Source organism: Protomyctophum bolini, assembly GCF_963924005.1.
Source record: "Protomyctophum bolini genome assembly, chromosome: 18".
Taxonomy (NCBI): Eukaryota; Metazoa; Chordata; class Actinopteri; order Myctophiformes; family Myctophidae; genus Protomyctophum; species Protomyctophum bolini.
In genome coordinates this window covers 30,630,926-30,645,679 of record NC_137879.1, presented here as the reverse complement: position 1 = coordinate 30,645,679, position 14,754 = coordinate 30,630,926, and the positions used below count along the sequence as shown (strand labels likewise).

The 14,754-nt window shown below is 43.7% G+C and overlaps 1 protein-coding gene across 2 annotated transcripts in view; it reads left to right on the top strand.

Moving 5' to 3' along the window:
- The first annotated feature begins 435 nt into the window (after positions 1 to 435).
- myo1d (myosin 1D) overlaps positions 436 to 14,754 on the top strand; it is a 126,537-nt gene continuing 112,218 nt past the window's right edge. For both annotated transcript variants that reach the window (XR_013965812.1, XM_080789916.1), the window contains exon 1: positions 436 to 946. Coding sequence is in view for 1 of the 2 variants with exons in the window: in XM_080789916.1 (XP_080646042.1) it covers positions 852 to 946 (95 nt within the window). In the remaining variant the exon portion in view is untranslated. The remainder of the gene's footprint in view (positions 947 to 14,754) is intronic.

The following is a 14,754-nucleotide window of genomic DNA, read 5'->3' as shown; positions in this document are numbered from 1 at the left end:
CAATTTTTGATTCAATTTGAGCTCCCGGGTCCACATGGTTCCCTTTAATTGCATTTCTATGTAGTCCAATTGAAAAGCAATGGGGCAAAATGTAGATAAACAATTCTTTATTTTGTCCTTATATGGGCATAGATGGCAGAAAAGTGAAATCCAAACTTGATGCTTTCACGCATATTTATTTACCGGTATCTACAACGTAGCATAAATGCCCCCCCCCCCCCCGTCATCACTGAAGTATGTACCAAAGAAAGAAGCGGTCCAACACTGACAGCGGTCTAGAGAAATTGTTTCAATAGTTTTCATGTTACACACAAATTCTAACCAACACCTCAACAGGGCGGTGGGCGGGACATGCGATGCTATTGGTCAGTAGTGTGTGGACGAGGGACATCCCTGGAAAGGAGAGAGAGAGCGCGCTGCAGTATGGATGGACTGCTTTTCAGTCTAACAGGATACAAAATTCGGCGAAAAAGTTTGCATGGATATTTGGATATGAACCTAATGTGGAATTAATTTTTCAGTTCTGTCAGAAACACGGGGGGATAGTTGCCAGCAACTAAAATTCGACAAAGGTTTGCACTATTTATATCCCCCTCTTTTTTTTACTGGCAATTTACGTTGCGACTTTTTTATAATAGTAAAATGAGCGAAAATATAATTTAACCACCACGACTGTAGTCAGTGTAGTACACTCAAATAAAAATGGACCACACCGCTCACAACGGAGTATAGGTGCTCTCGTGCAGCAGCGCGCCATTGTTTACCTTTGCTGCCGCGGTGGGACACTTTGAAGTTAATACAGCGAATATAATTTTTCCACGGAGCCGAATAACGAGAAGATAAAGTCAGCTATGGCAGAACACGAAAGTCTGGAGTTCGGAAAGGCTGACTTTGTCCTTCTTGACAACGTTTCTCTGGAGGAATTCATGGCCAACCTCAAACTTAGGTGAGTAAACCTAACAGTAGCAGAGAAGCAGAGACAGAGCAGACCAAAAAGACCACGGGTCGTTCACCTTTGAGGTTTCAGTGGTCTGTCTGTCACTGAACAGCGCGCCTTGACAGCGTCATTACGATTAGTCACACATTTACAAGTCCAGTGGTTCTCAATTAAATAATCAAACTTTAACTTTTACATTTCATGGTCTCCCCTGATGACAGACAGTATACAAATTACAAATGGTATTTGGTTCCAATGTCCATTTGTATACTGTAAGAGTTACAGACCTGTAAAGGTAAATGTAGAACCCCCTCTTCAAGGAACCCTGAGCTCGAGTCCCATGGACCCCACTTCCAGTCTCTGGTCCACAGACCACAGTACAGCATCACACAGGTTCTTGGTATAATATTTTGATGTCCACAATTCTGATATATGATTGAAAACTTTATTTCAGACACAATGGGTCCATATACAAACAACATGTAAAAACACAACAGTAAATACAAAAACAACAACACAGAGATGGCCTATGCAACAGGCTATTTTCCCTCCAGGCAGTCCTTGTCAATTAAAAACATATAAACATTGCCTCCAGTGTTTCCAGAAACATGAGGAGAAGACTGTGTCACTCTGTGTGATCCCTGTTAAGGCCATAATTAGTACATTATTTGATTCCCTCAGTCTACACATGAATCTAAACATAACATTTCTCAGTATATCATTTCCAGGCAGCAACAGGTGTATACACAGAGTTACAGACAGGCTGGAATAGTGAATTGGATCATAATCAATAACCTAGGGGACCTATAAGTATCATTTAAAGTATCTGATATTTGGCTGTTATCCTACATTTGATAATTTAATTTAATTTAGAGAACATGTCAGACATATTTGCATTTCGTAACCGAGGAGTTTATAGCTATATCAATTGCAAGTTGTAGCCTACTTCTACCCATGTGCAGTTGTGGTCATCTGATAATATTCATAAAGGTATGCAGAAACAATAGAGGCTCTGATCTGGTCTTGGATTGAGCCACTACTAAAGACATTCCATTTTATGTTGTCTTTTCCGTTGGACCGGTAATATTCTTTGAGCCATGCTGCGTTTGAATGGGACTCCACCCAAAGAATCACAGTGCTCCCATTGACTCAGCATTATTCGAAACAGCCAGTTCCCATACAGGAGGCTAGTTTGCATCAGCTGTGGTTTCAGCAGTTTGGTGATGATGGCAAGCAGGCTGTCAGTGAACGTCAGTGAAGGTGGCTGAGGGTGGACATTTTCCAAAGGCTCTCATGAACCTGCCACCCCACCTCATTCCATTACATCGGTGGGGAAAGTTAAAACACACACACCCCAGAACAGTGGTGTGACTGACTGACTACCCACTGTGATGGTAGACACTGCATCACCAGATGGCACAGTGACACAGTGGCCTTCTCAGCAACAAAGTGTGACATTTCCACTGGAAAGGTCTGTTCGGAAAGACATGAACTCATGAAAAGAATAATTGATCTCTTGTTTTTCAAAATATTATGGAAAGTTATTCTAGACCTTGTTTTGTTGGTGTTATTTCTCTTCGGGCAGGTATTTGGCAGTGCAATGCTATTATCATCAGTTGCCATTTACTGCCATTTCCTTATTGTATGATATGACCTCACCTTGGTGCTGAAATATTGCACAGGATTGCCCAACCGTTATCCATCTAAGTTGGACTTTAGACTCCCTGAGGTACCAATATTTACTTTTAATTGCTGTGGCTTGTAAATCTCTAGAAGATCATCTCAAGGATGCATTGCAGATGGCTCTTGTTTTCTGTGAATCTGTACTGTAGCATAGATTGGCCAAAATGCAGTGACAATGACTTAAACCACTGAGTTGACCCCAGTCCAGAACAAACTAAATATACGTTCAAGAAACCTTTTTGTGCCAACACAGGTGACCGGCTTTGCTGAAGATAAAGAGGTCTTTCAGCCTTTTGTAAAACAACAAGTGTAATTGGCCCTTGTGTGTGTGGTGTGGTGAGACCCACTTGTTGCAAGAGCCCACTTACAGCTAATTTATACTTGTCTCACGATCAAAGGAGTTGCTTTCTATCCGGAAAAGGATCATTTTCAAATAAAGACAAAATAAGAAACCAGAAAAAGAGTTTTAAATTAGGCTTATTGCATTGGTGGAGGGTATCTACAGTAAATACACAGAGGTCTAGAGTCTACCTCTCCAAGCTTGTTTGTTTCAGTATCAATAAACACTCATAAACTGTGCTCATCATCATCATGTAATCCTTTTCAGTTTTCACCCGTGGCTCCACAGTTTAGCCCTGAATCCCCCCCTTGTGCTTGCTGGAAGTGAGGAATGCTCTCTCTCTCTTTAGGTGCCCTTGAGCAAGATGCTTAACCCTCTTGCTCGCTGATCAGTGGCAAAAAGCAGGACTCTGCGGTTTTGATGTGTGTGTGGAACAGGGCGAGGCCAAACATTCAGCATATCTTCGCTCTGTAAATAGTATGTTTATGTTTTTAGTATGAGGGGCAACTCAGCGCTGATAAATGATACATTGTCTATTGTTTTTTACAACCATCGCTGTTAACTTTGGTATGTCCACTGTCCAGCATGACAGTCATTGGCAGCCAAGGCGGAGGGCCAGGATATACAGTAAGCAGTAGGGCAGCGGGCCTCCTTTTTCCGAGCTCTCCCCCATTTTCTGCCTGTTTGTTTTCCCTCCAGTAAGACCGCGCGGCCCGGAGATGGTGTGTGCAGATTGTTATTTGCAGAGGGTGTGACCAACCAGGAGCACTTCTTTTTTGCTTCTTTCCCCTCAGCCTCCACGTGTGTGTGTGTGTGTGTGTGTGTGTGTGTGTGTGTGTGTGTGTGTGTGTGTGTGTGTGTGTGTGTGTGTGTGTGTGTGTGTGTGTGTGTGTGTGTGTGTGTGTGTGTGTGTGTGTGTGTGTGTGTGTGTGTGTGTGTGTGTGTGTGTGTGTGTGTGTGTGTGTGTGTGTGTGTGTGTGTGTGTGTGTGTGGGGCTAAATTAGTACAATGTGGAGTAGGAGCACTTGGGGTCATGAGGGGTCTGTCTGACTGCCTCCCTGCTGTAGTTACTGTCTTAAAGGAACTACATGAACTTCCATGGCGCTACATGTCTCTGGGGCGTGTTTTACACTGTCTGTGAGAAACCAGTTTCTGAGTTAATTGCTTGCCAAGTTGCTATGATAAGTGTCTAATAATGGTCAAGTCCCCCAGCAATTTGCATGTGAAGAAAGATCTATGGAAGATTGTGTCCCCTTGCCCCTTGATTTGGCCAGACTGCATGTTGGAGTTGACATTTACTTGGTTTAACGTGGGGTTGAATGGTTTGCCCTCTCTGAGAGAGTCCATAAATAGACCATAGCAGATGCCCAGTGTTTTGTGGAGATTTGGTCGGAAATCCATTTATGCTGCGTTCCTGTAGAGGTCTTGGGACTAGTTCTGCCTGAATTCACCAGTTGGCAGAAGAGCCTTATTATCTCCGGCAGGCCACCAGGTAGGGGGGCGGAGATGATGTTTTTGCCCCTGTCTGTTTAGCCGCTTCCAGACAGTCGCTTCACCAAGATGCAAGATGCAGCTTACAGCAGGCGTCTCTTCCGGGTTTTTAAAATGGCTGGAAAATGAAGCTCGCGTGCGACTGCAACTTGCAGTGTGGGCAAAGCGGTTACGGTTTTCTGGTCGACGACTCAACGCTGCAAGTTGCAGCCGCACGCGAGCTTCATTTCCCATCCACCAGTTGTAAAACAATCCGGAAGAGACGCCTGCTGTAAGCTGCATCTTGCATTTTCATTTTATGTGTGGGAGTATCATTTGTCTGTGCACACTGTAGGACCGATCAGTGTTAAACTTTTGCATGAACATACTCCCGGTAGGCAAAGGAAGACACTCCACACCAAATCTTTCAAATCGGCATCACAACCCTTGAGGCGCCATTTAGAGTCTGGACTGCAGTGAAATCCAGTAAAATCCAATTAAAATATGATTTATTTCTCAAATCTGATCTCTTGTGACCAGATCGGATCTGTCAGATCTGTGTTCAGACTGGCAGCCAAATCCAGCCTGAATCAGATCTGTGCCACATCCAGATTGCAATCCGATTTGTTTAAATAAGTCTTAAAACACAAACAAGTCACATGGAATCCGATTTAGATCCAGTTACTGCGTTCAGACTGAGACGGATCTCCCGAAATCAGCTTTGAATCAAATTTGAAACCACCTCTGAATGTGTCGCATTTGTAGAAATCGGATTCCGTGTGACCTGTTTGTGTTTAGACTTCAGTGTTTCCTGCAGGAAAAAGCTTTGCTGTTCCAAGCTGTTCCCTAGCATTGCAGTTCCACTGATAAGGTCTTCTAGATGTAAAGTCCTATTCATACTCCAGTTCTGGTTAGGCAATCCAGCCTGCCGGAGATATGCGCTCTGAGGAGCATATCTCTAGTTGATACTGCGAAGTCCTGTTTGTAAAGCCTATAGAAAAATCTAATTGTAATGTATATACTTGCTTAGATTAGATCTCTACATGCTTAGATTGGGGCTCTTACACGGTTGGCAAGAACAAAGGTGAGACTGCTTGAAGTCAAGAAGTTATGCCACCAAAATAACAATGGCGAGCAAGTTTCTAGTAAGCAGCAAAACAAACTCTCCAAGGGTCTAACTAGCCCTCTATCCAGCAGAAGCTACCGTGTCCAGTGTACATCCAACTGGTCTCACTTGTAGCCCGCCAGCATGGTACAATGTTATCGCTGCTGAGCTTGTCTTTATGAGGCACTGTTGTTTCGTGTGTCCCAGGGAGAGCAGGGAAACTTTCCTGGCAAACCGCTGTGTTTTTCCAAAACAATTAGCAGCATTTTCTGAATTCTTCTTCATCCAAATGGGCGTGTGATACTTCAGATTAAATAGCTGACATGCACTTTACCATGGAGGCCATTAGGCTGATTCTGTGTTCTCTCACTATGAAGCTCAATTTATTTACACAGACTTGTTGTGTTTGGATGAATGAAACGGAGTCAAAAGAAAGACAGCTTTCAGTTGGCAGAATATGGGTCATAATATGACCCAAATACTGTTACTACTTGTGTTATACTGCTCAGAGTCCATGGGTGGGGTTTGTCTCACAAGACAATACAAATTCAGACAAAGGCAAGTTTGCAAGCAAGCTTAGACGACTTGAACATGAATTTAGCTTTTCTGTGATTTGTTTACAATTTACATACAAACACACACTAAATAAGAGGCTAGTAGTTGTCAAATAAGCATCCACCTGGCTCTGCACAGTCTGCAATTAGGACTATTTTGTTGGAGACGGCAAGGATGCTAAATTATATAATTCTATCTATTCAATCCATTAGCTATTGGAACATTATGATATGGTGATCATAACCAGAATTCCCCTTTCCTCTCTGAGTGCATGAGCTGCTCCCATGGATATATTAAGTGCTTTGACCTCTAATCTCGTGTGGCGTTTGAGGGGATTGTGAACCGGAAGCCTCCAATAATATGGAGGGGGGTGAGGGCAAGGAAGCAGGGAAGCTGGCCTCTTCTTCCCATTGGCATTTCCTTGACTTTGGTCCTCACATTTCATTGTTTCCTGTAGCTCTTCTGCTAGCATGGCTGGGAATCGTATGACAGAGAAGCTGGATGTTTTGTCTTGTCCAAAGTGTATTAGACTTTTATCACTTTCACCCGCAGCTGTTGAACTTTGAACACACGAGAGTAATTGGAGCAATGGCTGTCCCGTCTCAGGTGTGTAAATGCTCATTTATAGATGTAACGGCAGATAGAGGGGCGCTGCAACCCGACTCCCCCTTTCTCTGTCTCGCCCGGTGTCGAAGTACCCCGGCAGGCTCAGGTGGATCGATTCTGCTTCAGTGTCAGACATCCACGATCAAGGGTTAGGCTACATGTGTATACTTCCTTTTCGTGCGAGACATTAGCCAATAGTGCCTATTTGCCTTTTTTCACATTCAGTGCGCAGGTGAAAGTATCAAAACAAATGTTATGTACCAGACAGTGTTTGTTAGGCCCGCTCCTTATGCATGCTCCATTGGAGTTTACACACTGGCACGGAAGCTTTCTTTGCCAGATATCACATACTTTCATGCCTTTCATGTCAGTGAGTCCTCCTGTAATAGAAAGGAAATGTGCGTGTGCAGAGAGAGAAACTGACAGACAAGGTCTGAGACCGGCGGCCGACATGAAACTGGGCGATAACACGCCACAGATTTCTCTAAGAATATTTGATCCCAACCTGCCAATTAAAGTGTTGTTTCTCTCTCTCTCTCTCTCTTTACTCCCGGTGGTGGTCAGTGACTGGAAGAGAAATATTTATAGATGAAGTCAGATAGAGAGTGCTCTCCCGTTTCCTTTCCTTTCCTCACTGGCCTATTTGACTCATCTCCTTGCCAACACATCAGTCATACTGACAGAAGAATCAGTTTTAGTGTCACATCACAGTTTTACAAGTAAATAAAGTGGGTGAAATTAGAAAACATAGAAAGGGAAGAAGATAGGTGGTAGTGGGGGGTGGAGGGGGTAAGGAGATCAAGGCAGGAAAGAAGAAAGTTTCAGTGCTTTTACCACAAAAAGTAAAGGGTATCAGATATTTTGAAGCTTGTTTCACAAACGGCACACTCGTTTTAGAAGCTTGCTTCACAAATGACAGGCCTAAAGGTAGACCGATTGACCCATAAGAGGCTGATTAAGCCAAATTGAATAAACCCTTTTGGCGCTACTACATATAGGGGTCTAAATTTATACCAGTGCCTTTTAAGGAAACTGTCTCCCTCCTTTGTACCCTGAATTGTTGCTTCAGTGCCGCCTGGCACAAGCCGCCGGCATTGCAAAGAGAATTCTTCCTAGCGACGGAGGGGGGGGGGGGGGACACCAGATTTATAGACGACTTATTGAGGAAAAGCACAAAGTCGCGGGCCGCCTCTGCTGTTCTCCAGCAATGAAAAGTCCAGTCCCGCCACAAGAATTTCCATTCAACCCCCCCTGTAATCTGAAACATATTACCATCCTTACATAAACAGGGGCTGTGGCTGCTGTGCTCGTGGAGCTTTATTCCCCCCCAAAATAAGTTCAGCAGCAGCAGCCCTCTCAGACGTCTCATTTGTGGACTGCCTGCGTTGGCAGGCGAGGTTGGCTGTAGGACGCACAGCTTAAGTTTGCAGTGTTGTTAATGCCTCTCTCTCTCTCTCTCTCTCTCTCTGTCTTGGTCTGTCCTCCTTTTTCTTGTTTCTGTCTTTTTTCTCTAGTCCTGTGTGTGCGTGTGTGTGTGTGCGTGCGTGTGTGATGCATCATTAAGCTTGCAGGGTATATACTTAGAGACAGCACCAACATTAGCATCTCTCTCTCTGTCTGCCTGTATGTGTTTCTCTCTGACTCTGTCTCTCTCTCTCTCTCTCTCTCTCTCTCTCTCTCTCTCTCTCTCTCTCTCTCTCTCTCTCTCTCTCTCTCTCTCTCTCTCTCTCTCTCTCTCTGTGTGTGTGTCTCTTTCTCTCTCTATACCCCCCATCTCTTTGGGGTAAAGTTTGGATAATACACTGTAGAGTCAATCACCATAAGCCGTCAAATTCAGTCCATTCTTGCCAGTAATACCACCATGCACTGACAGATAGACATGTATAATGTTTGCCTTGGTTATGCTTCCTGTGGTCAAAGGTCTGGCTCTTCAATGAGCCACGCATCCTCAGTTCAACTGCCACATCACCTGCAGTGCAGAATGTGAGCTCTGTCCCCCCCCCCTCTCTCTCTCTCACCCGCTGCGCTGACATGATATGAGGCATTTATACGACGACACTCTTTATCTTCTATCTCAGAGTGAGGCTCATTTACCGGATGAATGAATGTTTAATCATTTTTGGCTAAAGGGTCTCGACTCTTACGGGAACCTCTAATGTTCTTGTGTTTAGTGAGTCGGAGAGGGGTTGTGTTGCGTGTGTGCGTGTGTGTGTGTGTGTGTGTGTGTGTGTGTGTCTGAGGCCGTGATGTCATTCTCCTGTTTCTCCTGTGTTCTATTGTTCTCTTGCGCACCTGTTGGAGCCGTGCCTTGAGGCTGGGTGGGTGGGTGGGGGTGGAGCGCTTTACTCACTTTCACAGCCAAGCCCACGGGCCTCGCATCACTTCACAGTCTCTGCATTGATGAGTCACACATGCACTGTTCGCTGCACTGTGCACCGTTCTTTCATCGTGTCACCATGATTTGTTTGTCTTCTGGGCTAAAGGTATATAATGAGTAGAATAAACCCCCAAAAAACAATCTCCAAAAATAACTCCCTCTCAGACACATATGACTCAATAGAAGTGTGTGGTGGTGTCTTTATCTGCAGAGAAACCCTTCCTTCTACATCTAACACTGTGGACACCTGGCTTAAACCATTATAAAACAACTCTTTGTTTTTGTTGCTTCTGTGTTTGTCTCTGTTTCAATTTCTTTATTTTCTTCGTTATTATTATTATTATTATTAGACCCTATTATGCTGATACTGTACATTGTCTGAAGGGCAAAAATACATTTTAATCTTATGTATGCACCAGCTGTAATTGAATGAAGAACAACCTTGAAGCTCTATTGTTTGATTTGATGTTGTTCTGGACATTCTCTGTGGGCATTAGGTGTGTGCTGGAGGACAGCTGGGCCGCAAATCCTGCTCATTATAGGCCTCACTTTAAAGTGTCACTCTGTCACCTTTATGGTGACTAGACCCCGTCACAGTTATTACACACTCGCCTAATTGTGACTATTTTGAGATAATCGCAATTATTTATTTAGCATAGTCGTCATCATCGTTCCATGTTGAACATTTTTCATATATTTTCAAACAAAAAAACATAGCCGAAATGGCAGATTTACAAGCTTATACAATGCGTCACTCATCACAACAGCAATGTCATTTCTATTTTATGTTCGCATTTTCGATGCCAAAAACACAAATCGATGCCAAAGAAATCAATTATTTTTGTTTGCCAATTAATTGCCAACTAAAATGTGATGATGGTGACAGCCCTAATGGTGAATGATCCCAGTCTGTATCTACATTAGATCCATCTCCTTTCCCCTACTGTGTTATTACTCTTCTACTGTCTTGTGTGTCCATCTGTCTGTTTTTGAGATTTGTCCTACTCCTGCCCTCTCTTTAGCCCTGATAGAAATCAGAGTTGGTTCTTTCCTGAAATAGTATGTTGAGTAATGTCTGGTTCCCTTGGATGGCCTTCTCTCTCTCCGTCTCTCTCTCTCATTTTTCTCTTCAGTCTTTTTTCCCCTCCTCCTTTCCACCCTTTCTGCTAGCGGAGCCAGAGTGCAGCGACTTTACATCGGCCGCCGACGGCGTGTTAAAGTGCAAACAGGCTCTGCAAAGCTAACAGGTCCCTAATCTGAACCCCTCCCTCACCAGAAAGCCTCTATTATTGAAATTTGGACATTTAATCTGAGTGCAGTGCTCTGTTCTTTGTGTGTGTGTTGAGTCTGTCTTACAGTCACAGGTCAGATCTCGGGTGTGGTGCTGTGCGCGCACGTGTGTGTGTGTGTGTGTGTGTGTGTGTGTGTGTGTGTGTGTGTGTGTGTGTGTGTGTGTGTGTGCAAGGGGTCGGTGGGTTTGGAGTGTATGTGTGTATCTGTGGGCCCTGGCCTGGTTCTCTGGAAGCGTCCAGCGACCCAGTCTTGTGCATGGCTGTTTACACCTGGCTCCCATTTTCCTCAGTATCTATCCAGAGCTGCCAAGCTGCCACAGGGGGGCTATTTAGTATTTAGCATGTCTGGGTGGAACACATGGCTAAGCTAAGCTACTGTGAGTGATGTGAAGGCAAGGCAAAGTTCATTGCAGCCTATCATCCATGTGTGCATGTAATGTAAGCCTGTTGCACTGTGACACACCTCCTACTACACTCATGTTAAAATGTTCTGTCTCACTCTCTTTCTTAAATGATTTGACAATTCACCCTTTGTCAAGTCCCACCTGTGGTTGTGCCCCTCTTCGCACCCATTGGTTGCCGTTTCGTGGTTGGACAAAAATCCTCTCTCTACATCCACTGCCATTGAAATAATGGGTAACAGGTGCAGCGTGGTACTGGGCATATCATGTTTGTTTTTAGTTTATTTCCCCAAAATGATGTTTTTACAAATTCAACATAAACGTGGCGGAACCAGGTCGGAACAAGGCAGAGAGAGCCTGCCAGGGACCAATTAGAAGGCTGACAAATTTGGCCAATGTATGACCAGTTTTTATTGTATAGTTTGTTGATTACCTTTGATGCAGTAATGATGCATTTTCTTTTCTTTTTTTTCTGTCGTATTCTTAAAAGTCCTTCAATTGTCACTTCACTGTCACCTGGGGACCCCCCGCCCCCCCCCCCATCATGTGGGGACCCACCGGTTGAGAACCACTGGTGTAGAGGAAGTGTGTGCTAACATCAGGATAGACGCAGGGTCGGAGTACAATGGCTTTCCACTGCTGAAGCACAACATGATGACAGTGGGCATGTTTAGCTCGTGGATTGCAATATCCTTTGTTGTTCGGGGGGGCATATTTGTTCGGGGGACACGAAACAAAAGCTGTGTTGGTCACCATCCTGGTGAGAAACCATGTTTTTGAGATGTCTTGTTTCATTTATATGCACAATAACTTTAACTTTAGTTTATTTCTAATGTGTTGTTAATCCTTCCGTGATTATACAATAAATACATCAATGCTGTCACTGGTAATGATTTTTTAAATCTAGGTGAGCTTTTCCCCATTTTCAGCCCCATTAGTGAGAGTGCACGGCTCTATAAGGTTGGCATTGTGTCAGTTCAAACCACTTTGGGATAGAGGGTAATGACTCTAATGAGTGAGTGCCAAATCGAGTGGCAATGTTGAGAGTTTGACATAGTTTAATGTCGTTTAATGCAATCAGATAGGACTTTTCCCATTTGGATGTATGTGATTGTCTTGGCCAGAAAGTTATTGTTTGTCCTATAGTAACGTTAACTTCCAGGTTATAATGATGATGATGATGTCACGCATAGTCGCATACCCTCTGTAGTTTGTGCGGGGCTGCTAGTGGGGCTTTTTAGGCTCATATGTTTTTCTTTTTCTTTTATTCGTAGACTCATGGGTGTGTCTGGGTCATGTCTGTACAGTCCTCGTGTCTTCCTTCCTTTTCATTAGGAATGGATGTTTTCCATCTCTCTCTCTCTCTCTCTCTCTCACGATGTTGTGATAAGTACCGTTCATCAGCAGGCCAGGCAGACATGCTGTCATTAGATGGGAAACCCCAGGTTTTGGCTGGGCTGACGTGTTCAACCCAGAGCTGCAGATTATGAGATTACAACATACAAGGTCTTGTTGAAAACCCCGTGTTATCAGGAGTTCGGGACAAACATGTCTTAGTCATGACTCTCATGGGTTCTCATGCAGTTCATTTTTTTTATGCATTCAAACATCACAGGCAAGTCAAGGGTTTTGGTTCAGTTTTCTTTTTCTTTTAAAGGGGTCATTCATTGAACTGAAAAGTGGATACTATAATTCCACAATATTTCAAGAAATACCGCTCATTCCATCTCAAAGAAAACCTTTGCTATTTGCTCTTTTAAATTCGCTAATATTCCATAATGTATTTTCCACGGTGGATGCCAACAGTCGTCTTGTTAAGAGCATGTTTCAGCTTTTTGGGGGGAATATCTGCAATTTATGTTTCTAGTGCTCACGTGGTGTCAACATGGCGCTGTGTTTGCCAAACTCTTGTATAAGCCACGACTCCACTACAGCCCCCGTGGCAGCCAGCTGTTGCTCCGGTAGCTCCTGAAGGAAGGGAACCACCTTCATTGTCGGTTTACAGTGGAAGATTGATTTGTCCACAGGCCAAAATGTGGGTGGGTGCCTGGGTGGGTGGGAGCGCTAAGTGTTGATGGCGCACGTCTGCTCACAGACAGGCTGGGAGCTGCTGTTTAGCACTAAGCGGCCTTTACAAAGCGGCAGAAAATCCCCCTTAATGCAGAGCCCAGATGCTGGATGGAGGTCCGTGTCTCACAGGGGTAAAAAGAAAAGATAGAGACAGGGTGGAGGTAGAGTGGAGCAACACATCTTTAATGCCTTCACTGTAGTTGTTCTACCAACATGGGACCCATTTCTGAAAAGGTTATTGATGTTCTTTTTTTATACATGGTCTGAGTGTGAGTTGACGTTTTAGTTTAGAAACCAGGCAGGCAGTAGCGTCATTTGTATCATGTTGTCAGTAGAATAGAATACCAGAGTAAAATCCTGTGTGGGGAATAAAATAAATCTCTTGACACGCAGGATCTTTCTATGCAGAAAGCTTTTAATATTGGTATGTTACCTCTGTGACAGCTGCTGAGTTAACCAAAGGTGTCATGTTATGTGGTGCACGCCACGGTGATAATCACATAATCATTACAGTACACGCATGTAATCTGAAGAAACTCTTGCACTTGAGGTTTAAATGAAGTGCCAGGTTTTTCTTTGTCAGAGCTCTTTCTGTAAATCATGTTACTTAAAACATGTGATATTCTTCCAAACGTCTCTTATTTTGGCCAGCCATGCAAGTCTGTTTATGCTATCCTATCATCACATCGACAGCTTTTATGACTCCACTGAAAGGTTTTGCTCTGGGACTTTAACATATTAAGGAATGATCTGGAATCCGTTTGGTTAGTCAAAGAGAGGACAGTCAATTATATGTTTATTGATATCTGCCTCAAATATTTAGAGAAAGAATCAAACAAACGTGAACGATTGATTGCAGACTTCTGTGAAAGCTGCTGCAGTATGAGAATGACACCATATGCTGGACAGGATGCCCCAGAGTGAGATATGTATTACTGTCAGTCTCAATAAGTTAATAACCTCCGAGATAAAAGTGGAGCGGTCACAGATTAACTCTCTCTACCATTTTAACATTCTTGGGATGATCCCTACTCGTTCGGACAGTTCTCATGACAATCCAATCCATCCAGGCTGCATGTGTTGACTTCCACCGAAGTAGATTTAAATACAGTGTGATTTAAATCACATGTTGTTCACACTCACATCCTCACAGGTGTATTCTTCATCCATAGAACTTTGGTCCAGAACAGAAGATTGATTAATCTTATTCAACCTGCATACATTGTAGTCCTACATTTTGTTTTTTAAAGTTGACAGTGGATAAGGAGGTACAGCGATAGTTGGTTCGATTTCTGTGAGCAAATGTCTTTCAAATGTCTTTCAGTGCAAGACACTTGATGATGAGCAAGTTGGTGCCTTGCCTCCACCACCACCTGGGTGAATGTAAAATTGTAAATGCAGACTAGTAGGTGTATGAAATTCCCCTCGTGTGTCCCTGCAGCATTATGTGTGTCCCTGCCAGAATTATACTTAAATCTACAATTTCGTAACGTGCCAGTGACATGTTGTTAACTTACACCTCACGCAACAAGGTTAAGTACAGTGCATCAAGCCTTTTATGGGACTCCCTGCACATCATACATACATAATAGACTATGACTCACATTTGGGTTGTTGTCGCCGTGATTTTGGGACATGCTATGATTTGAGTGTTTATTAGTGACACTTTGGTGTCTGGTCAAGAGGGAGGCTGGAAGGGCTTGTGTGTCAGCCAGGTTGTGTAAGGAGAGCGGGGGGGGGGCTTCTTATATTCTCAAGCTTAATTTTGACCACACTTTATCTTTTTGTTTGACAAGAGAAAGTCATAAATCGTCGGCTCCCCTCCCTAGTTAACCACCGACAGGATAACCATAAAAAAGACCCACCCAAACAAGATTGGAGACGGCGGTCGTGCTCGGCTTCGCTCTGTAATTCACAT